This window comes from Anas platyrhynchos, chromosome 4 (genome assembly GCF_047663525.1).
Source record: "Anas platyrhynchos isolate ZD024472 breed Pekin duck chromosome 4, IASCAAS_PekinDuck_T2T, whole genome shotgun sequence".
In the NCBI taxonomy this organism is placed as follows: domain Eukaryota; kingdom Metazoa; phylum Chordata; class Aves; order Anseriformes; family Anatidae; genus Anas; species Anas platyrhynchos.
Window position 1 is genome coordinate 10,901,062 of NC_092590.1, and position 23,721 is coordinate 10,924,782.

At 45.8% G+C, this 23,721-nt stretch overlaps 1 protein-coding gene and 1 long non-coding RNA gene across 3 annotated transcripts in view; both read left to right on the forward strand.

Moving 5' to 3' along the window:
* Positions 1-1,796: 1,796 nt before the first annotated feature.
* LOC106018581 (uncharacterized) lies at positions 1,797-7,182 on the forward strand. Of its 2 annotated transcripts, XR_005265680.2 has the most exons (4): positions 1,797-1,878; positions 2,502-2,687; positions 2,791-2,921; positions 3,451-7,182. It is a non-coding gene; the product is annotated as an uncharacterized lncRNA (long non-coding RNA). The 2 variants fall into 2 exon arrangements; XR_002404244.4 differs by lacking the exon at positions 1,797-1,878 and having other exon boundaries at positions 2,317-2,687.
* Positions 7,183-15,106: 7,924 nt separating this feature from the next.
* TSPAN5 (tetraspanin 5) overlaps positions 15,107-23,721 on the forward strand; it is a 74,861-nt gene continuing 66,246 nt past the window's right edge. The window contains exon 1 of the mRNA XM_027457262.3: positions 15,107-15,687. Coding sequence (XP_027313063.2) covers positions 15,607-15,687 — 81 coding nt within the window. The 5' untranslated portion in view covers positions 15,107-15,606. The remainder of the gene's footprint in view (positions 15,688-23,721) is intronic.

The following is a 23,721-nucleotide window of genomic DNA, read 5'->3' on the forward strand; positions in this document are numbered from 1 at the left end:
ACTATGCACTTCCTGATGCCAACCTGTGTTGCTTCATCCTGTTAGCTCTTGCTAAAACTACGGCTGGCTTGCTCTCACCTACCCAGCAGTAGTTACCTTGCCTTAGTCGATGTAGGCTCAGGCTACGCCTTTTCTCACAACCAGAGACAAGGCCCAGGCCTCCTGCTTGTACAGTGCTTGTGATCCTGCCAGCCCGGGGACATGCCTTGGATGAGGGATCTGATCTGCAGCTTCTGTCAGTCATTATCATTTTGTGGAAATCTTGGTTTCAAACTTACCTGGCTGCCTGACACTGCCAGGCTTCCCCTTGGATGTATTCATTGGCTCTGACTCTGGCTTTATCTACTGCTGGGTGCTATTACTTGTTTTACTGTTGCAAGTCTCCCCTTGCTAGACCAGAATTTGTGGTATTTGTCAGAAAGAGACAGCTTTAAGGCAGCCAGATAACCTGACCAGCCTGCTGCTCTGCAAGGAGTTTTGTGGGATTTGCTGATAACAAGGCAGCTGCACTGAGGGTGAGTAGATGCTGATAGCTGTGGGGGAGCAAGGCTCCCAGTGGCAGACTCATACCCCTCTGGCACAGTTCTTCAAATACTCCTAAAGCAAAGCACTTACAAACTTAGGAACATTTACAAGATCCTGCTACTGATGATGGTGTCCATTTACAGTAGTTTCTCTGTCTCTGCATGTCATGAAGCTTCAGATGTCCGGGCACATGCTCATGATTTCTTTCTCATTAGAACGACTGCTTTGGTTTGAAAGCCTGCAAGAAATGCTCCTGGTCTCTTTGCAACAAACTAAATGATATCGAGCTCCTTCCAGACAGTCTGGGTGATACTTATCAAAGAGTTACTCATAGAAGTCTTGCCTGTAGGAGTCCACCCCCAGCATGAGGCATCAGGACTGAGTGCAGTTGACCCATGGAGCTGCTGGTTCCATTAACTCTATTCCATCTGTTTCGGAAACTGGTTTTAAGACTCCCAAGATTAACATAAGCTTTTTCACTTAGGGACTATATAGACCTACAAGGCAGTGCGGGTGCCATTTTGCTAGCACTCACCCTAGTTAAAATTTTAATCGTAGCTCAAATTCAAAGGAATTCAAGTATTTTAAGACTGCCATTCAGCCTTGTACATATGGGCCAAGTATATCTGGTATGTGTCTATGATGAAAACCTTAAGAAGAGCAAGGATGCATGGCCTCAGTACGAGTGCAATAGAGATGTGGCTTTAGGCTTAACCTGGTGGGCTTCACCACCGCAGCGAGGTATGGAGGGAAACACCTATATCCTCCCAGGAAACAGCACAAATTGAAAAGCAAAGACTACAAAGCAAAAAGCTGAAGGGAGAAGCTGCGTCTAAGGAGGAGACAGCTCAGAAGGAGGTCAAACAGAATCACTGCATGTCCTGCAAATATTTGCTATGATGACACATGGGGGGGCATAAAAGCAGTGTGAAAATTTGAGGGTTTGCCATCTGCAGAAAAAGAAAGGGAATTGGAGTGCAAGTGTTACTCTTTTTTCTTTGGCTTTGTTGTCAGAGTGCCAAGACAGGTTACAGTCACAGATGAGGCTGCAACCTTCCTCGGTCCCCTGTCTGCAGGGGATGCAGGCAGCCTGGCCAGCCTCCTTGCACTGCTTTCATTTCAGTCCAGCTCCACTCTCATGCCAAATGATTTTAGAAGATCTGCAGACTGTCCTTGCCCGCCTTTGCCTTTTCCTATGTGCTTTTCACAGGAGGGATGGATCAGTTTTGCTTGACATGGCTTTGAAGTCTGCTGCCTTTGAATCAGCCCATGTGAGACTCAAGTGGCAGCAGCAGCAGGGAGACTGCTCGGCTTCAAGAGCGGCTGGAGCTGTTCTGTGACCTGACAAAGAAGGTGAGCATATTTTGCTCCCTGTGTGGCAGAAAGCCATGCCTTAATGGAGAGAGAAAATAGATATGTGGGAGGAAGCCCTCACTCAAACAGTTAATACACCTAAACGTGAAGAAAGAGGATTTGGTGTCAAAGTACGCCTGTTGCCAATGGCTTGATCCAGTCAGCATGACATGTATCGCTGCACCTTTGTTCCCTGATGTTGTGAGCATCTAAATTTCTGCTGGTTTTGAAATTTACTGCTTCTGACGTGCAGGGATATCTTTATTTATTTATTTATTTATTTTTCCCAATGTGCAAGTGGGCTAGCCTGTGGGGCGAGATTGTTGATAGCACACAGCTGACCACACTTTGCTGAGAGCTTTAGCGCAGCTGCATTTTCAGCTCCTGGCTGCAATGATAGTTTGGAAGAAAAAGGATCAAACTGAACAGCTCTCATCAACTCCTCTGATTCATGATTCCCAAAGAGATTTTCCTCCTATTCTGTTTTTCTCTGTTATATAAAGGAAAACATGCACTTTTCCTTTTGTATTTAGACAGCGGGCGTGGATTAGGCTTGCTAACCAATAATCAGCTTTCACTGGCTTAAAATTAACTAAAATGACCCTATTTTTTTCTTCCCTCAGCTGGTGCAGCAGAGCTCAGAAGGTGCCTGGAGGAGGTAGCGTGACTTGTGCGCCAGGGTGAGGAGAGAGGTGACCTGCAGCAAGCTCTTTCCATTGCCGGGGGCATGGTGTCTTGTCTGCCCATGATTTTTTCTGGCTGCCAGGATGGTGAGAGGAGAAAGCTGGGCTGCTGTGGGATGGAGGAAGGTGAGAGGTGTCCTCCTGGTGGGGATGGGGAGAGGGCCAGCAGCAGCAGGAGTCCTGCGCCACCACCTGCCACCCTCAACCTGCTCCCACCCTTATCTTACAGGGTGATGGAGAAGAAACTTGCTTGTTTTACGTGACCTGATCCCCTGCCTCTCACTGGAGCCTGTTCATCCAGGGGGCTGTTTGTTTTCTAACAGGCCCAGTAGCTGGAACCCTATAGTGTAATGTCTCCAGGTTTGTGTTAGGTTGTTTTGTGGTTTGCTTTCCTTTTTTTTCTTTCTTTTTCTTTTTTTTTTTTTTTTTTAGTTTTTGTTTTTGGCAGGGCAGCAGTTAAAATTTTCCCTTTTCCGTTGTTGAGTGGCTGGGCCAACGACCTCCTGAAATCACAACAGAGACATGTTTTCCGTGCTAAGACAGCAGCTGTGTAATAGTTCACGGGGGAGCACAGAGCTGTGCCCAGCAGGCAAGGCTTGCGTTCCCAGCTTCTGCTGTTGGCCGAGCCATGCTGGGAGCTGTAACGTGAGGCTGAAACCCTCCACAGGGTGTGGAAAGGCTGTCTGTGTGGGAAGCATCTTTGAATCTCCTCTTAGACAGCCTTGAATAAAAGAAGGCTGTTTTCCTCTTCTAGCATTAGGGGGAGCACAGCTGCTAAGAGAGAGTACGTGGGTTAAAAACAAAACAAAAACAGAAGATAAAAGCAAAAAGAAAAAAGAAACAGTCCAAGCCTCGCTAGTCTGATTTAAACCCTCTCCCTGTATTACAGTCTGTTTATATTCCCGGTGCCACCAGCAGCTGATCTCCTGCTGCTATCCGAGACCGCAGGACATTGCTTCCAGAGACATCCGGCAAGACGAGGAATGGAAATGGACAGTCTGATCGTGCTTCTGCCACTTAGGCTATATTTGTTCAGAAGCAAAGATGACTGAGCTGCTTTAGCAATTGTTGAAACCTTGCTTGGCATCCCGCTTTCCTTGTCTGTGACCGTGCTAACCGTTCAGGAATGCTATTACAACCAGCAGGGCTGTCTCTGAGATGTCTCATTTTACAGATTACACTCTCTTGTTTGAGCTTCCAGCGGTGTCATGGGTGTCTGTGTGTAGGGCCTTGGCTACAGAGGAAAATATTCTTCTCTTGTTCCAGCGGATGGGTTTTGGTTTGTGTTTTGGTGGGAGTGTTGCCCATTGAGCCGTGTGGTAAAATCTCTCCACCCCCAGCCAAAATCACCAACCCCTATTGATCTGCTCAGGGCTGGGATTTCGTATAGGGAATCAAAGTCCTGAGGCCTGTGCAATTACTCTGCCACCACCTCTGCTGCCTTGTGCGTGTTTCCTCTGCTCACAAAAAGTGCCTTATTGACCTGTCCTCTTCAAACCCACGAGGATACTCTGTGGGCCAGGCTAGCAGAACCAGTCCCTGAGCGCGTAAAAGACGCCACAGAACAACATTTAGGCTAAATGTCCTCAAGGATATTTGATTTCATGTGTTCTCCTTTGAGTCAGCACATATTTTAATCATCGGGATGGCTGCGCTGATTGATTGTTTGGCTGATTCCCCTGGCTTCAACACCTAAAAATAGACGTTCAGAAGTTACATAATCCTGGGGCTGAGGCAGCTCTCTGAGTTTTCTTTGGAAACCACAAGCCCAAGTCGGGGCTTGCTGCTCTGTGGAAGAGCAGAGCCCATCCTCTGAGAGCTGGCAGTGGTGTCCCAGACTTTTTTAATGAGAGAGGTTTGGTTCAGCTCTTTCCAGCGATGTGATTGGATGGCTCTTGCTGGTGTTACCGGCTCGGTTCTATCAGGTTTGCAGGAATGTGGCAGCATCCGTGCTTCTCATCCATTTTGCAGACACTGAATCGACTTATTTGGGAACAAAAAAAAATGAAGGACTAAAAAAATGAAGGAGAAAGTGAGTAAGAAGAAGGATTCCTTCCCAGGGAAGGGTAAGTAATGCCCAAAACAGACACTCGCAGCTGGCAAGCAGTGGTACTGCTCACTATGATGTGAGGAGGACAAACTCTGTTGTTTGTGGATCTGTCCTTGGTAATATTAGTTGAGAGGAAGTTTCTGCGAGACTCCTGGTGTTAGCACTGCTTCCAAAAGTCAACAGAAGGAGAAGGGAAGAGAGCTGGAAAGGGGCTAAAGAGGGAAGAACCTGGGAAGGGAAAGAAGGATGGTAAGAAAAAGCCTTTGTAGCTAGCTACAGAAGGACGTGAAGGCAACAGGGGAGTGCCACCAAATCTGCAAGAGAAATCACCAGTGGGAAGGGATACTCTTCTTCCCCCCTCCTTTTTTTTAGATCAGAAGGATGGCAGGAGCATGAGGCAAACTGTTATTTACGTAGAGGGGAAGAGATACATATGAGGACATCTGCTTGAAGGAGCTGCTTCAAAAATAACCACAGTGTTTGGAGAGCGCAGCTAGCAACCTACAGAGGAAGCACGACAGTGGTGCCCCGAGTGCAGACAGCCCCATATCCAGTGAATATCCTAAATATAAGACAAAGGGATGCAGATTTGGGTACTATTCCTCAAAACAAGCCCCTTCTCACTTGGAAAAATGAAATAGCAGAGGTTTTGAAGCAGGACGCTCAAATCTAGCATCCTGTTCTCGTACTGAGTGCTGCGGCCAGGAACAGGCAGCACCTTCAGGCCTCTGGGCTCTTCAAACCTGGCCTCTGATTTACTGGGGTGCTGTAAGAAAGTCCACTAAAGCCTGCTTGTTGTCTCAGCCTCCCAGAGGGTAAAACAGAGGTACAAAGCACAGCTTTTCTGCTCCTTCTCTTCCTTGTAACATCCACAGCTTTGGACAGCTCTGAAAGGGCTGTGGAGTAGGATTCAAGGCAAATATCAGGTGAGATCCATCGGTGGAAAGAAAGGGGCAAAGCCTGATGGCACGAAGCAGCTGTCCCACCAAGGGGCACGGTTTATTTCTGCTGTTAGTCAGGGGAAGGATCACGTTTGGTTAAGACTGCATGCAAGATGAGCATAATTTGCCTATTGGAAGATTCAGCCTCTCTGTGGCCAAACGCTCCTAGGACAGAACCGGCAAAATCTTCATGATGAATCTGCATCCCTATCGACTTGCCAGTTTCTGGTGGGAGAATCAATGGCAAATAGCACTCCGAAGTAGCGGCCAGATGTGTTGTTCTCCCTTGCTTTTTCAGCTGTCCGCTGCAGGTAATAGAAACATGACGCAAAGAGAAGTGAGAGTCTGAGATGTAGTAGCTGATACCACCCTGGTAGGAAACAGCTGTATTTCTTTTTCCATGCGAGTGGCTGTCAGCAAGTTGCACTGCCTGAGCTGACTTCGGATATCCTCTGCCTCAAGGGAAGCATTGTCCTCCACGCTCTCTCCAGTGCTGTGTTTTCTGATAAAGAACAACCGTGTACCCTGAAATTAGTTAACGCTGCAGCAACTGCTCGCAATGAAACCTCGCTTTCAGTTACAAAAGTTCTCAATCATGGCAGAAAGTAGCCAGTTGCACAGAATTATTGCGTGTTTACCTGGCTCTGCTGGGCATAGCCATGACTGGACTTCGGCCGTGTTTTGCGGCCGAGTACAAATTGCACTGCAGCTTCAAGGGTATGAAAGCCAGGAACGGGATGTGCTTTGGACAAAACTTGATATTTCAAAAGAATTCAGCAGCAGTCAGAATAGCTCGGGGGAAGATGTAGCAACAGGGAATGTAATGCCATGCTCTGTTACTCCATGGGTTGACAAATATAGATGGAAATCAATTGCTTGTTACTACGTAGGGAGGCAGTATCTTTAATCTCGGCTGTGGTAAGTAAAGCGCTTGCATCTGGAGCTGGGTAAACAGATACCCGGCTTTATGCTTTTGCTGAAGTTCAGTTGACATCAAAAGTGATGGCCATTTCATGGTCAGGATGCTCAGGTTGTCCCACCAGATGCCAAGCAAATTTCATATGAGGCCCCCCAGAACTTGCATCCCACTGCTTTCAAGTGGACGTGGGCTTCTAAGCACGGAGATTTTTGAAATGGGAACTCTGGCAACTCTTCCCTTGGATGTTTTACTTCCCTTTATGTTTAACTGCTCTGATGTTTCTTCAGGCCTTGCCAAGACTAAGCTGCTTCTACAAGTTTGTAACCATATTGAAAATATGAAACCGTTCACGCTCGATGCATTTGGTAGGTAACTGTTTTATCCTAACTTGAACTAAGCATACGGCTTCCTCTGTGTAGCTGTTTGGTTGCATCCTCCTTGTTTCAGTCATGACAACCAATTTGGCTTACAACTCTTTCCCCTGGGTGAAGTGGGACCCGCGAGCATTGCACCATTCTGTTGGGCACATCCTCTAGAAATGTTGTTCTCTGCTAAGGGTCTACAGCAAACTGCCCCCGTTTTCTGGTACGGCTGCACGGGCAACAAGTCCAAGCTCCCAAGGACACAGATATATTCTAAAAACAAAACAAAACAAACAAACACACAAAAACACACACATACACACACAAAAACCACAAACAAAACAAAAACTACCCATCTGAATAATCACTGTAAGCTATTTCTGGTGTCTGTCACCCTAGGGGTGAAAAAGATAACATTGGCTGCAGACTTTTGGGGTTTTGCTTGTCTCAGTCGAGCAAAACCTGGCCTTGTGTTTGCCACATAAACCCAATACACCCGGTTACTTCTACCAGCATTTCTCCTAACTTAGCTGCTGGCTCCTATGCACTTGAGCTTGTTACCAAGACATCCTACTCCAGCAGAGTCCTGCAGCATTAAAATTTGGGAAGAGTTAGGTAAAATGTCTCTTTCTTCCCCTACAGAACACATCTGTGAGCTTCCCCATGGCAGGCAGACTTCAGCATGCTGCACATCAATGCAATTTACCACTAGATGGCTGGACCTCCTCTTTGTCCAGCTCTGTTTTCTCAGACTGACAATGCTTAGGGCAGAACAATGGACTTCTTGTAAACTCTCTGCCCACCCCCTTTATAACTCAACATGTTTAAACAGCTTATGCTTTTAGCAAATTTAATTTTATGATGAATAGTTCATTTTTATTTTTTTTTTCAAACATACCGAAAGAGCTGTGCTAATTTCTGAGAAAGCGATGAATGTTTCACAAGACGGAAAGTAAAAAGAAAAAGCTCCCTTTTGCAGTTCTTTCTGCCTTCCATTGCAGATGTAAAACAACTTTAATTGAGTCTCTTTATTTCAGAGGTGCATGCGGGAGTTTCACACATTCGTTGGTTCATCCCTCAGACTGGGATAGAGCACAATAAAGTCCCGAAAAGCCATGGCATAGCAGCCACATAGCTTGCTCTGGTGAATCTGATAAGGTACAAATTGCAAAACTTTTAGAAATTTGGCATTTATGGTCACTCTGATTTTGCTCAGGAGGGCCATTTCTATCCCAAATTAGCTTTCCTTGTCCAAATAAAAATTATTTTGCTCACAGACAGTCTCTTCCAAAAAGTTATACTTCTGGGTAACAGAAAAAAAAAAATCAGCTTCCCTGGTGACAGCAGACTGACACACTGCACTGATGAGCAGGCCTACCTCAACAGGCAGATGTTCTCTGCCGGAAAGGCAGATAAAGAAAGAAAGATAAATTATGCATCTGTTTCTTGAAGATGTTACTTCTTTTTTTTTTTTTTTTTTTTTTTCCCCTTAGTCTCTTTTTTTTTTTTCATTTTCAGATCCATTCTTTGTATTTACTGGGTCCACATTCTGTGTTTGTAGATATATCTGTATCCTTGAGGTCAAAACAATGGAGAAGCACGTTTTAAAACTAAGATTACTTCGGTTGTTTTGCTGTCACAACACTAGCATTTTTTGCTGACCATTTGCTGGAGCAAGGAGCCACGCAGTCCCTGCCTCTAAGGCAGTATAATCTAACACAGCAAGCCTGGAAATCGCAGGGCACTCTAGCAGTTACGTGAGAGGCTGAGGATATGCCGAAGATGAGCTGAAAGGTGAGTGGCACATGAAATAGTAAGGTAGCAATGGAAACAGAAGTACGCCTGGGGTAGGATTTCTTCTCTTTCTCCAAATATTGGCTCAGGTGTCAGTCGCTCGCAGTGTAATTTTCTTAAAGGACTATGACAGCAAAAAAAAAAAAAAAAAAAAAAAAAAAAGCTGATGGTATAATTAGTGCAGTAGAGAGAAGCAGGAAATTAAAATGAACTCCACCCATCCCAACTCTCAGTGTAACACAGGCACTGAAGCATGCAGAAAACTACAAGCCTCTGAAAAATAAGACTTCAAAAGCAATTGTACAACCTGACAAGAGTATTGGTGGCGCCTCTGTTCTCCTCCACAGGATGGTTTCTGGCTTTGTCAATGTAACAGGAGGGAGTTAAAAAAACAGGCATGGACATTTCCACTTACTGGACTTGTAAATGAGTGAATTCTGTATGTTCCTGAAGCATCTTCATTTTAAAGGTGTCTGAGGAGTCATGTGTGCAGGTTATTTATGAATTGTAACTTTGCAATTGAGAATAGCCCACAAACCAAGTCTGGACCCACCTTGCCCAGCTGGTGCTATGAAAAGTGTGACATTTGCGGTGGCAGGTGTCTTCGTGTTATGTCTGAGAACTCAGAAGTGCTCATGCTAAAGGTACAGGAAACTGCGGTGTCTTTGAACCTGCTATGTGGTAACTGTTGTCAGATGTGAACAGAGAAGCTGTGGAAGAAAAACTGGACACAAAATCGTGAAGAAATCACGTTAAACATACCAGCCACCTTCCTTTGGGATTATCAGATCACTTGCAGTACTCCTGTACCTTCCCAGCAAACATTTAGAGGCCATGGATATGCTCTGTCGTGTTTTCTGACAGGCAGGGACTGCAGCAAGGGTGGCAGCTCTTTTGCCACTGCTACTGCCATAGCTGGGATGAAGAAACGTGTCCCTGCCAGAGGCTGACTCACTCCGGCACCTTATTTCCTGGGGGTTTTGGGTCTGTTCTCTGCCGTGAAGGCTCTGGCTCCGCAGTGACACAGAGGCCTTTCATAATACAGCATCTCTACAGCCATTTGAATCAGGAAACAATGGGAAAAGCATTGCTTGAATTCAAAATAAGAGCTTGTTCTGTAGTCGGCTTTTCCCACTCCTTTCTCAGTGAGATGATTTAAGGCTCTGCCTGCACTGAGGGCTGAATTCCTGACCGAGGCAACAAAGCATCTACTTCAACAAGTTTTAGCTCAAGTACAGGCCAGCCCAAAGCTGAAATCTTTTCTAAAAGCTGGGCTCTGGGGTGAACTGCTCTGCTATCCTCCCCTCCCACCTCTCTGAGTGCAACTTGCATTTAAAGCCTTCGACAACCAGATTTGTGGTCCCTCATCCTACCTCCTGCTCCCCCTCCCTCACCTTCTGATGGGTTCACAGATCTGCCTGCAAGGGGATGCTGGGCTGGGTCCTGAGGGATTGCTCGTCTGGACAGCTCTGATCCCAGGCTCCCAGGTAAGAAAAAGATCCACACGGGAAGAGGGATGGGGAAGCTCAGCTGGCTTACGGCGGAGTAAAGGGAACCCTTGAAGAGAAATACACACAAAGATTACTTGAAATGGTGGATTTACAGAAAATGTTATCACCATTAAAAACACACTCAGAGGAAATCCTCACTCTCCTGAGTGCTGTTACGGAGTAAACACCATATGTTAAACCTCTGAGCTGTGAAGCGAGGGTGTCCTCTGCTATTTGATGAAGAATGGCTGGGAGCAATTCAGAGGGCCTTGGAAAACCTAATGGACCTTAACCTAAGGAAATGGTACAGTACTCCACCATGGGATAAACACCAGTTTCTTGTGGGATCAGAATATCCAAAAGAATGGCACTAGCACCTTCAGATACACACACACAAATGTCTCTGTTTGGGAACTGAACCGCTTCCAGATCTGCAGAGTTTGTCCAGTGCTTTTAGCAATACAAAGTTGAAAGGATATGTTACTGGAGTCTAAATTTACATCCCTATTAGCTACAGTGGCCCCGTGGCACCAGGAGTGAAAGGGGAGGGGACTGCCCACATGTGAATTGTAGTCGCCACTAATTTGGGACTGCAAACGTGAGTCTCTTTTGTAGAATGGAGTATATGTTTTTACCTCATTAAGTCCTGTCACCATCCTGTGTACAAAATGGTAAGAAGTATGTGATAGTTAATGCTCTTTGGAGCCTGTTTGGATATAAAAGGCTGGTGCTTGCAACCACATCTGCAGTCACCGCGTGTTAGCGAGCTGTGGACCAGGTACATCAGACTGTTCCTGCCTCAACGGTGTACAGACAAGTCAGGGGAATTACTGAGAAAGCTCTCTGTGAAAACCTCCAGAACAGGGGCTTGCTGAGGTGCTGCATGACAGGATCAGATCAGCGCTTCAGGGTGCTTGCCCCGAGCAGCACAATGGTGCTGCCTTCGACCACAAAGCGTGAGGGCGGAAGCCTGCCACCGCTCACACCTCTTCCTCTCGCAAGCAGCAGAGGTAGCAGCTCCTGCCTCGAGGTGCCTGGCACAAAAAAAAAAAAAAAAAAGCAACAAACCAAAGCAAAAAATAGAACCTCCCCCCACCCATTGCTTTTTCTTGCGAGAAAGCGATAGCAGGGTGCCTTATTCCTTAGTGTTTGAAAGTGGTATTTCTGGCACTAATGGTCTGCGTATCTCATTTTGCACATCCAAAGGAACTTCTGAGGCTGTGTCTTCGTGTCTACCTGCTCAGAGTGCTGCCAGACTTGTCTGGGCTCATCTTGAGCAAACCAACTTGCAGGAGGCAAGCAGTAGGGCTTGGCTGAGTAGCTCTTGTGACTGTTATTGCTGATCCTTGGTGGTTCTCTTTAAGTAATTTGCATCCTAGTTAGTGGCTCCGATCATCTTTCTTCGAAAACCTGCCAAATCCTGGTGGGAACTGCAGTGAATAGAAGTTGTGGTTTCTTTATCCAGGCACTTTTACTGTAAGAACAAAAGAGGTAATAGATCCTTACACCAAAAGTACAGCATTTGAACAAAGACAATTAAGGCTCAGCTACACGTAGTCTTGAGGAAGTAAAATGAGACGTAATGCAAGTGGTTATTGTTTACTACTCGGTGCACCCAGATTCTGGCCTCTCTCTTTGTAGATGTATAGGCATGCTTAATGCTTTGTGACTCATCCTACCAACAATGCTGGTGTTATCAAATTCTAATGGCACTGGGTTGGTGGTGCGAGAGGATATTATTCAGTACTCACAGGCTAAGTTTCGGGCAGAAAAAGCAACTCAGTGCTCACCAGAAAGCCACTAAACAGTGTTATCCAGAATGCTAATTAGTTTGTACTTGCACTTGTGAATGAGTTGAAACAGATCTGTGTTATTCTTGTGGGAAGCTGAAGTCAGGTTCACAGCTGGGACTGGGCATGTAAATCCACTGAAGCCAACACAACTTGTGTCAACACCTGAGTACAGTCCTATGAAATGCTTATCTCAAAACTACGTTTATTCCTAAAAAACACTCACTTGTTAGAGGACACTCATTTCCTAAGCAGAAAACAAGGGGGTTTCATGCTTGCAAGAGTACCAAATGAACACAAAAGGCATTGCAAGCTAGTAGGGTAACTAGATGGAAAAGTATCCTGTGGTAGGTAATACCTCTGACTCCATAAATCTTGTATGTCAGAAAGCTCTATGGCTTCCCAATGGAAAAATATTGCTATTGTACGAATTTTAACCAAAATGAAGTGTCCGGGAAATAACTAGACTTAGAGACACAGACATTGAGCTTTTCTTAGACCACAACTCTTTATCTCACTAAATGTGGCACGTGGTGAGATTAGTAATGTGATAACTCACAGAACCACCATCTTCAATACACTGCTTAGCCATTTTTCATCTCAAGTCACTCTGACTTGCATTTCTTTTTCCCTGGAAAACGTATAAGAACTCATAGATCAAAACCCAGGGGCTGACACAAAGACAGAGGTGCTGGATCTAAGAAATGACTGAATTGAGGGATTGGGATGAGAGCTCTTTACTCGGTGTGAAGCAAGAATTTCGGAGTCTGCAAATACACCCCTTTTAAGATATGGATATATCAAACTTCCTGCACTTGCTAGCATCAGACTTGGTCAGCCTTTGGTCAGAAGTCTGTTGATGCTTAGATCTTAGAGACTGGAAGTAGATTTAATCATTCAGATAGGACTTTTTTTCCGGAGCAAGCAGTGAATCAAAACGTTGCCTAGTGTTGTGAAGCATTGGGCTACTAGAAGCATGGCTTTGTCCCTGAAACACTCTCCCTTAGCACTCCAGTGACTAGGCAGATGGATTATAAAGTAACGGAATTTGAATGACTGTCTCATCCCGCTGCAGGGAAAGGTAATATTATCTCCTCACTCCTGCATAGTATTGCCTCCGGCTTTTGCACCAAGACATCACGCTGGAACTCAGTGTTGTCTAGTAACTAACACCGAATTTAAAGTGCTGTCACAGCCAGTCCTGCTCAGTTTCCAGACGCAGGTCGCCAAAGCATGTAAGAAGTGATCCACAAGTGATGGCACAAAGCCAACGGATTTTTATTTATTTATTTATTTTTTATTCCTGTTTGTTTAGGACAGGAGACAAAATGTGTTTGTAAACCAGAGAGGCTGCTGCAGGTGCAGAGGACTCTGTTCCAGCTGGCACTCTGAAAGATCAATTACCTACATCAAAGCTGTTCTGCTGCCTTTGCTGTCTGGTTGCTCATTTCTGAGGCTGCACAGGAACCGTACACACAAAGTGAATTAAAAAGACCAGGGCTCTGTGTTCAATACCCTCTTGAAGTGTGCAGTCTAACCATTAACACTAGAAGTCCTAAATTCTTCTTAATCTGATCAGATGGTGAGAAAATATGAAAAGCTTTTGACTTTGAAATGACACTTGGCAATGATGATACTATTCTCGATTGAAAATGCAAATGAAGGCATGTAATGCGATGCTATAATTGACGTAGGTTGCATTTCTTTTTAAGCTGTTGATCAGGAGTGAATGGTTTGACAGGTAAACCATCAGAGATTGTTATTGAATTTATTGTAATAAATATTATTCCGCAATATTTTCCTGTTGCCTGTGAAGCATTAAAATGCTAAAGGGTGCCAACATGTGGTGTTAGCAGGGTGTTGTGACAGCAGCATTATCAATGTTTGTACAGGTTGTCACCAATATTTGAAATCACTTGTAAAAACAGCACCTCAATATAATATTCTATTACCATACTGTACATGGTGATAGGCTTTTATTCCTTGGTACAGAACCTATGTATTACTGATTATCCATCCTTTCCTGCTCTCTTCCCAGGAGTGGTCTTGCAAAGACACAAAGTTAACAATAACAAGATACACAGGGTTATTGATCATAAGGTAACCTATCCCATCACAGTTAAAATGTATAGGTATGTGTCGCGTTAATTTCTCATTTACCATTTAACACATGGCTTGTTTTCATGGATCTATTTCATCGATCTATTTCAGTGAATGCTTCTTCTCTTCTCTTCTCTTCTCTTCTCTTCTCTTCTCTTCTCTTCTCTTCTCTTCTCTTCTCTTCTCTTCTCTTCTCTTCTCTTCTCTTCTCTTCTCTTCTCTTCTCTTCTCTTCTCTTCTCTTCTCTTCTCTTCTCTTCTCTTCTCTTCTCTTCTCTTCTCTTCTCTTCTCTTCTCTTCTCTTCTCTTCTCTTCTCTTCTCTTCTCTTCTCTTCTCTTCTCTTCTCCCTTCTCTCTTAAAGACCCATGCCCAAGGCCCCCAAACCAGCTCGAGGTGATGCTGAACCGAAGCCTGCCTCCCGCCCTTCTCACAATATCCTACTTCTGAAGCACGTTGTCTTGCAGCCTCATCGAGGCGGGAGACCTAATTCGTCATTACAAAGAAGCCTTCCATCTTTTCAAGTAAAAGCATCGCACTTATCGCAGGGCCAGGAAGCTGAAGGCTGGCAGCGCTGAAGCGACGATACCCTTCAGCCAAAAAAAGCATTGTTCAGTGGCTAATGTTACATGTTAGGTGGCTAACACCGGACTGGGTGTGCTCTGAATCGCACGAAGCGCATGAACGCATCTAAGCGACACGAGGCTGCGGTGGTTACATTAAATATAAACGTGTTAAATGTAAACGTGTTAAATGTAAATACGTTGAGTATGTTAAGTAGGAATGTGTTAAATATAAATACGTTAAACATGAATTCAGTGCCCATTTTGCCGGGGGAGGCATATCGGGGCTGTACGAAGCGAAAAAAACCCGCACTTTTAACAAAACCCCTCAGCTCCCCCCCCACCCCCGGCCGCCATTTCAGAGCCGCCCCCCCCACCCCTCGCAGCCCCCTCGGGGCCACGCACCCCGGGGCAGCCAGCGGGGCCTCCGCGAGGCCTGATTGGCGGAGCGGGCTGTCAATCACGCCCGGGAATCCGCCCCCTCGCGGTCCCCCCCCCCCCAGCCCCGTTCTCCAGCCCCCTCAAAATGGCGCGGGGCGGGGCCGCGCGGCGGCCGTTGAGCGCTGCGGGGGCGGCGAACGGGAGGGCGGCGGGCGGCGGCTGCGGGAGGGCAGCGCCGAGCCCCCCGCGCCTCTGCCCGGGCGCCTCCCGGCGGCTTCCCCCCTTTGCTCCCCGCCGGGGCCTCCTCCTCCATGCGGGAGAGGAGGAGGAGGAGGAGGAGGAGAAGGAGAGGGAGGAGGAGGGAGCTGCTCGCCGGCCATCCCCGGCGCCCGGCGAGTCGGAGCCCAGCCGCCGCGCTGCTCCTGCCGCATCTCCCCGCGGCGCGCAGCCGGCGCTGAGCCCTCTCTCCTTCCCCTTATCTATTTTTTTTTTTAATTTTATTTTTTTAAAATTTTAATTTTTATTTTTTCATTTTTATTTTTTCATTTTTGTTATTATTTTTTTAATTTTTTTCATTCTAATTTTTTCGCCCCCTCCCCTTCTTCTGGTTCTCTCCCCCTCCCTGGCCGCCAGCAAAGTGTCTTCATGAGCCCAGAGGATGTCCGGGAAGCACTACAAGGGGCCTGAAGTCAGTTGTTGCATCAAATATTTCATCTTCGGCTTCAATGTCATTTTCTGGGTAAGCGGCCGGGCTCCTCTCCCTCCTCCTCCTCCTCCTCCTCCTCCTCCTCCTGGGGGGACGTGTCCTGACACATCGTGACATTTGGCCTCGAGGACGGGGCTGGGGATGGGGTGTCCCCCTCCTTTTCCCCTTTTTTCCCCTTTTTTTCCCTTTTCCCTCCTCTTTTCCCTTCCCTTCCCCTGCCAAGTGCGGCCGCTGCATTCCTGCGCCTGCCGGGGCTGCTTGCTCCCCTGCCCCGCCGACCCTCCTAATTGCTTTTGTTGTGGGTGCCAAGAGCTTTTCATCCTTAAAACGATAATAATTTGATTTTTCATCTCCCCCTCCTCCCCATTTAGACCGGTTTGTGGTGGGGGAGGGCTCAGCCAAACGCATGGGCCTGGAGCGGGGATCGAGCTGTGTGTCTGCATGGTGATGTGTTAGTGGGGAAAAATAAATCGTGGCTCAAGTTCTCCCAACAAACAGGGGAAGGGTTACACAACGCCGGGGCCGTGCACGGATCCGATCGCTCTGTGCCCACGGTTGGGGTGTCAGTGGGGCTCCTGGCCACGGTGCTCGGTCCTCTGCTGGCACCAAGGCTCGTGGTGCTGTGCCGGCGCTGGGCACCGAGCCGTGTGGTGAAGCGTCACGGGGGTACGGTGGTATTTCTAGCATCTTCTCGGTGTGACGGGCTTGAAAGAGGAGCAGCTGGGTCCGGATGTGCAAGCAGTCGGGTTTGGAGGTGTGTTATTCAGAATTTTGTGCTGAGGGGTGAAGTGTTTGCACAGGAGCGCTGCATGGAGTAGCAAAGTTGGGTGAAAGCTTCTCATGAGATGCTCCATTTAGCGATGGCAAACGTGCACAAACCCACGTAGGGTAAATATGTTCCGAAGGAACTCTGAAAGTGAGATGGGCACATACTTCACACATTGTCTTTTTTGGACCATAAAGGTGTCTTGGCTCACCCCCTACCACCACCTTCTTCAAGATGAAGGTGAGGAGTAATGGAGGAGAGGAGCCTCCTTGCTAACGCTAAGCTTGTGGTCGCCGCTGTGGTGAGAACAGAGGAAGGTGCTTGGTGGAGAAGTGCTTGTAGCTAACGTTTTGTCTGTGTTCCTGGAAAGTAAAGGCGCCTGGAGAGGATGTTTTGGAAGAACGGGACTTTTGATATTAATCACGCTTTTACAGTGAAATGCCTTTCCTTAACCAAGAAGGTACATTGGTAGAGTGAAATTGACTGGGGTTGCGTGCCTGTATGTCAAAGTGCACTTGGCCTAAGAAACAAGCCTGCGGTGACGACTCCTTCCAAAGCACTATCCTGACCCTACAGTAGCTGCTTTTATTATTTGATCAAGTTTTAGCGGTTCAGTTTGTCATGGGTCTCTTTTGCTCGTCTGTCTTTCTGTTTTGATTCCCATGGGCGCACACTGCTGTGAACACAGATGTTTTACAGCAGGGAGCAGAGCCGTGTGAGGAACGCTGGTGTGGCACGTCCTTGGACTAACGGAGGGAAAATGCACATAAATGCGTTGTTATCTTGCTCCTTCAGGCGCTGTCAGCCCGTAAGAAGCTCCCTACCCTTTAATTTTGTTCCACTTATTCTCTGAAGGCTAAGGTGCGGATGGTGGAAGTGGCACTTTGTGGATGTAGCTTCTGCGTGGTGGCAAGCCCTCATCTTGTGTGAGGGAATGGGTTAAAGGAGGTCTCGCTGGGCTGCGTGGCTCCATGCCGCCAGAGCGGTAATCCAAAGACCTCAGCCTGTCGCCCTTGCCTGCAGGTTTAAAGTTTTTACTGAATTAATAGCAAAGTGCTCGATATTCTCCCACGAAGCTGGGCCAGAAAAATCTGTAAATGAAAATTGGAGGCCTGGTTAGCTGTTCACAGACAGCGATAATCAAAAATAGCCGCTAATGTAGTCATTATAAATAGATTGAAATGATAAAGAGGTCGTCGTGACATGCCCGTGACACCCTTCAGAGATCTTTCAGGCATTTAGATACGTAGAACACCTTTGTTAAAACTTCTCAAGCTTTCTTAAATGCTGGTTTTAACACAACCTTTAAATTTTTAATGTAAACAAATGGAAAATACCCTCTATTGTGCATCATAAAACAATGGACTAAAAATAAAGACAAGCGAGTTGGAAGACTAATGGTTTTGACAAGAAAATTGTCAGTGCCTTGAATAGAGGAATTTTATAGATCTGCTGAAATTATGTGGGGAATGATTGTACGCGCTACTTAAACTGGAGATATTACAAAAAAATGTTGGAGGCTTTATATGCTGTCAAATATAGGCAAAATAAATTATCGGGTCTTTTTCTCAGCTTTTTTGGTGTTGTGCTAGTCTGTTGTTCCTTTGCTTAAAAAACCACCACTGAATTGTTAGATTAATGAGTTTGGGAAGTCACACTCCGTATCTTTAGTTGTGACTGAGGGTGACATTATGCTCGTAAGGAGATATGCTCTTAGTCTTGCCCCACCCCAGGCAGCGTGTTCTTGTCTCTGCGTTTCAGAAGAGGACGTTATCCTCGGAGTTTATGCATAATTAATATTCTAGGTATACTTGTAGGCTTAATTCCTTCTTTGATATCCAGCATTGATGTTGGTAAATAGGCAGAAAGTGCTTGTTTGGAGAACTTTGAGATCGCAGTGCTCTTGTGGAAGTGCCCGCTTGGCGCTTACCAAAGTCATATTTAGGAACTGAGACCAAATAGACACAAAGATATCTAAATGGAAAGTCAGAATTCAATGTTGTGCTTCCCTTCTTGCTGCTCAGATGTCATTCTCCTTTGGTTGTACATTAGGGCACGTGCCTGCACCTCACCTTGACCAGCATAATGCCTGCATGAAAGCACCACATGACGTTCGCTGCCTTTCCAAGCTGGTGGAACAGTCAGTGCTTTTCTGTGAGCCTTTATGTCTTTGTCTAGGTGAACCGTAGTCTATTCTGAATATCTCTAGGTAACAGAAAACAGTTTCATGTGGTTAAAGCAAGCAAGCAAACAATACCAGCTCCCCTCCCCGCTCCCTATTTAGGCATCCATGTAGAACGATGTCAAAGGTATCATGCAAAAAGCGAAAGTAGGTCACCTTGCTTCCTGAAAGGCAGCGACCGTTTCCCCTTCTTACCCTTCTGCAAGGCACTTCTAAGCTGATTTCTAGTTCTGAGAAGTATTTTAAATTCCTATCTATGTTTTACTGTGCTTGATTTAAAAAAAAAATAAAAAAAAATGTATGTAGTTTTCAACATGGAATCTCAATGTCAACTGGGGTCCGCTGGCCCTAGCCTAATAGGAAGGATGTACAGAAAGCACTGACACCTCAGACAGCAACCTATGCTTTATCTGATGATTCACTCTAAGTCATGAGATATGCTGTGATTATGATGCGCCAGCATATTACGAGTCATAATTTGTGCTTTAAGTTGCTTGGCATCTGCTGGTTTTGATGGTATCCATATGGGAGTCTAAATAGTCTTCTGAATTACAAGGAGACAGCAAAAAGGAAATGGAATAAGGTTATGTGAGAAGTGTTGGAGAAGGACACTGACCTTTGAGGGACAACAAATAGACTGTTTATTAAATTCTGTACAATGCTCATAGTTCATTTTCGAAGGGACAGAAGATCATTTTCTCATGCTTGCTGGTTTTCAGATGTCCATTAAGGAAGTTTTGGTTTTGTAACTTTCCCTTGCCTCCTTGGTTAAAAAAAAATCCGTGCAAGACTTGTTCCAAGCAATCTTCAAATGCATTCTGCAGCATTTGATCTTGTGGTCAACTTCTAGTCTTTGATTTCAATGAGCTTTCAAATTTACCTTATTGGAACCATCAAGTGCAGCTGACATACTTGCACTAAAAAGATGAATTTAGTAAATGTATTTGCCAATTTCCCACCTCGATCAGCACATCCCAATGAGCTTCACCTGGTAGCACAGCTGTCTTGGAGTATCAAGAATACATTTTGAATCTTCAGTGTCCCAATCAGAGGAAAGCTGATGCGTGTGAACAGCATCCTGTGTATGGGCAGCGAGTGAAAGAGCTTATCAATATTGGTGTATACAAATATCTGGTGTCATTGGTCCTGGTCAGGTCTTTGCGTTGCATGATGATAGTGTTTTCCTTCTAAAGGCAGTAGACCCATGTTCCATTAAGACTGAATTGGAAAGTAAATATGCTACCTCAATTCAATAAGATGGCCTTTTTGTGGTAGACTCTTACTAGTATATTTATCATAAGTAAGTACATGCTCGGCTACTCCCTATCATGCAAAGGCACACAGGGAAAAGCAAGTACCAGCTATGCTGTGGAAGAAAATGGGTTTTGTGTCCCCCTCCCAAAAAGGAGAACGCGTTTTTGGAAAAATAGACGAAATAAATAAATAAAATAACACATCAGGTAGTGCAATAGACGTAGGGGTAATTTTCAAATGGATTTTTTCTTTTCCCTATGCAGGAAGCAGAAGAGAAGTGTCTGACAATTTTATTCCTGTCCTCTCCAGTGGAGAGGAGTTTCAAAGTACATAATCTTTTCTTAAACGCTCTCGGACTTGGTTCCATAGATTACAGTAATCCCAAAGTACTTTTTCTCAAACTTTATTTTATTTATCCGTTAAACTCTGGAAGATGAAATAGTGATTAGTGGGGGGATTAGAAACTTGAGGTGAAACAGCACTTCAGGGTACTTTCTCTCAAGCCCCCTTGCTACGAATGGACTTTTTTGCAGATAAAGAATTATAAAATGCTTTTGACACTAAGGCCATTGCAGCTTATAAATTTGGAGCGAGAATCTGTTGTGTCGTTACATGCTTGGTACAGGTTCCTCAGCAGTTCATACTCCATTAACCAAGGGCAGGAACCTGTGAAGATTTGCTGTGAGCATTTACAGTATTACGTGGTGCTTTCAGTGAAGAGGGGAGGTGAGAAAATATTTTTGTCCCAAAGAAATCTCATGACCTAATTCTGCCAGGTGGCGACTTCCAGTCTTGAACTACGATGCTACAGGACAGAATCAGCTTTCGTACTTTGCATTGCCCAAAATATGCAGCGTGTTTCTTGAATGCATGGCTAGTAGCCTGTCAACAGGGCTGCAATTTTTCCACTGGTGTTTGCAGGAGCGAGGAGCTGCACAGCTCTGTTAGTGAGCACCCAGAAGTGACCATCAGTGTTAACCACTGGAGCGCCTGCCAGTAAAGGGAATTTGCTTTAACTCTTCTAAATACGTGGCTTTTTGATTAGCCAGCCTTTCATGTGACTTTGGAGTCTTGCACCATTTTCCAGCCTTTTTTCCCTGATTAAAACTTAGAAAATATTGTTGCAAGGCAAAAAAGAAAGAATTAAACCTCAAAAGGTTGTGTTTTTATTTTTATTTTTTTTAACCAATGTACTGAATTGTGTGCAAGTCCAGCTTTACAGCGCAAAATTCAGGAAAACATAGATTGTTCTTTACTGGCTTGAAACCTAATTTATTTCTTTTCCATTGTGCTGTTGTGTGAGCTTGGAAAACATCCCATTTCTTGTGATTCTGCTGCTGCTCGTGCCAAAAAATACCCTCTCTCTTGGCTCGTTGCGGATGTTGATTTCCACTGATTTCAGCAGGACTTTGTACAGGTAGAAGGGTCGGTTTGGGTGGATGTCCCTGTGGGCTGTGTGCCCTGGGTAAGGCACACAGAGCTGTACAGCAGTTCCACCCTCCCCTTTACGCTCGCATTTAAAAATGTCACTGACACATTGGGGTCTGCAGGCGAGGGTGCTTGATTTGTTACCAAACTCTGACTCAGTGTGATCTCATATAACCTCCAGATGGCCCGGCTTGTGGAGATGCTAAAAACATCCCGATCCCACTCCGTTAGCTGTGTAAAACAAATGAGGCAAATGGCAGTAGCAGTATTTATCTTCATACACATCCATCTCCACCTTCAGCTGATGTTTCAACTTCCCAGTCGCTTTCCTCTGGACAGCATTTAGAATAAGCATTTCGGCACACACAGAGGATCTTATGAATGAACTGTCAATTTCCCACAGAACTGGGAAAAATCAATATGCCTCTTCCCAGCCTTGAAAATCCCTCTGCTCCCAGTGAAGGCTCCATTACATCAAATAATATTGAAAATCATTTCAAGCCAAGTTCCTGATGTGTGGTGATGGAGGACTTTTATTCTTTTTCTTTGCAACAAGGCAAATAGATATTATGAAAACACTTTGTATACCTATTCTGTTCCCGTTGCCGTCTGGCTTTCTCAACAGCAAAACTGCCTGCACAAAAATCAAAGGATCACAGCAACTTTTTTTTTGTTGCAGTGCTTTGTTGAGCCTCTCTAGGTTCATGTGGGCCCACTTCTCAACCTTGTCCAGGTCCCTCTGGATGCCATCCCTTCCTGCTGTATCGGCTGCCCCACTCAGCTTGGTGCCATCTGCACTCGATCCCATACTTGTTTTGCTGGCTCCAGTCTTAAGGAGTTAAAACCCGTACATACACCATGACAGGCCTGGTAGTTTGCACCGCAATGAGTGTGATACCACAAGGGTGCTTGTATGAATTCAGCCCGCAGGGCTCTTCCTAGCATTCCTGTGGCTCGCTCCTGATGAGAGTCCAGCTTTAATTTACTTCGATTTGGGCGCAAATCTTCCCTGATGCGGAACAGCATTTTCCAGCAGGGCTCTGTCTGTCAGTGCCAGCAGGGCAGGGGCTCGGGCGAGCTCTGGTGCCCCGAGCAGAGGTGCAGCAGCACCCTGTGGGGTGTGGGGTGTCTCCTGGCAGGCCCACCCGCTCCCTGCTGTTCCCTCGGAGCCAGCAGCACAGGTTCTCCCTGTCGGGCACCTCTGCGCTGTGTACACATGCACAGGGAGCAGGTTTTCCTCTCGGAGGGTGCACAGAACAGGGCTTTGGGATTTTATTTATTTTGTCACTGAGATATAAAACCAGAAGGGTTCCATTTTCCCTGTGTGTGTATATAAAATATGTATAATTACGATTAATAAGTTGAGATCCATTCTTTATCAGTATTGCTTGGTATCACATCCTCTTGTTTCTTTTCCTTTCTGTGGGTGTTCAGGTGTGTGTGTGTCTATCTGTTTTCCTAACTGCAGGATGGTTTGGGTTGGAAGGGACTTAAAGCACATCCAGGTCCATCCCCCTACCACAGGCAGGAACATCTCCCACCAGAGCAGGCTGCCCAAAGCCCCATCCAGCCTTGCCTTGGACACCTCCAGGGATGGGGCATCCACAGCTTCTCTGGGCAGCCTGTTTCAGTGTTGCAGTCTGACTCCATCCCTTTTCATCCTGTAATGCCCAAGAGGGCCCATGTCCATTGCAGGGCCACTGCTTGCCATGGGTATAGCAGTGGCCTCCTGACTGGTTTTGGTGTCCTGCCTTAAAAATCCTGCTGGAGTGAGAGCTGGGGCACGACTGAGAGCTTCTCTCACCTGGGTCAGCTCCTGCTGGCTGTTTGGCTGCAAGAATGAGGTATGGGAAGATCTCATCTCCTCCTTCGCCTGTACAGATCAATTTAAAGTGATTGTGCAAGCAGGGCCTGCCTCAGCTCTAAGTTAAGTGGTTTTGGACTGGAATGCACAGAGGCATTGGGCATGATGCTTTGTTAATAATTAGCTCAGTCCAGTGACAACTGTTATGCAGGCATACGCAATGCCTGGGGTGCTTGTCCAGCACGCCTTGAGCTTCTCTACCACTAAGATTTATTGTTGTTAACTCTTTTCTCCTAATTGCTTGTTGATGTTGGATAAAGAAAGAGGCAGCGAGGATCTACCAAGTTTGTTGTAATGTGAACTTAATCTGAACTTCAGTTTAAGTGCACAGCCCCATCGTAGACTTCTCTGGTTTCTTTCCCTTCCCATAAATGTTATTCCAAACACCATGCCGCTCTGTAATAAGGCACTTCACTGGAGTGGGCTCCTGGACGGGGTGGCAAATGATCTGCTCTCTGAAGAGCAGGGAGTGTTAATCATGATGATCCATTTCCAAAGGTCCTTTTTGATGGCTTCATTGCAAACAAAGGTCGGTAAGCATTTGGTGGTAGGGAACGCATCTCCATGTAGTGA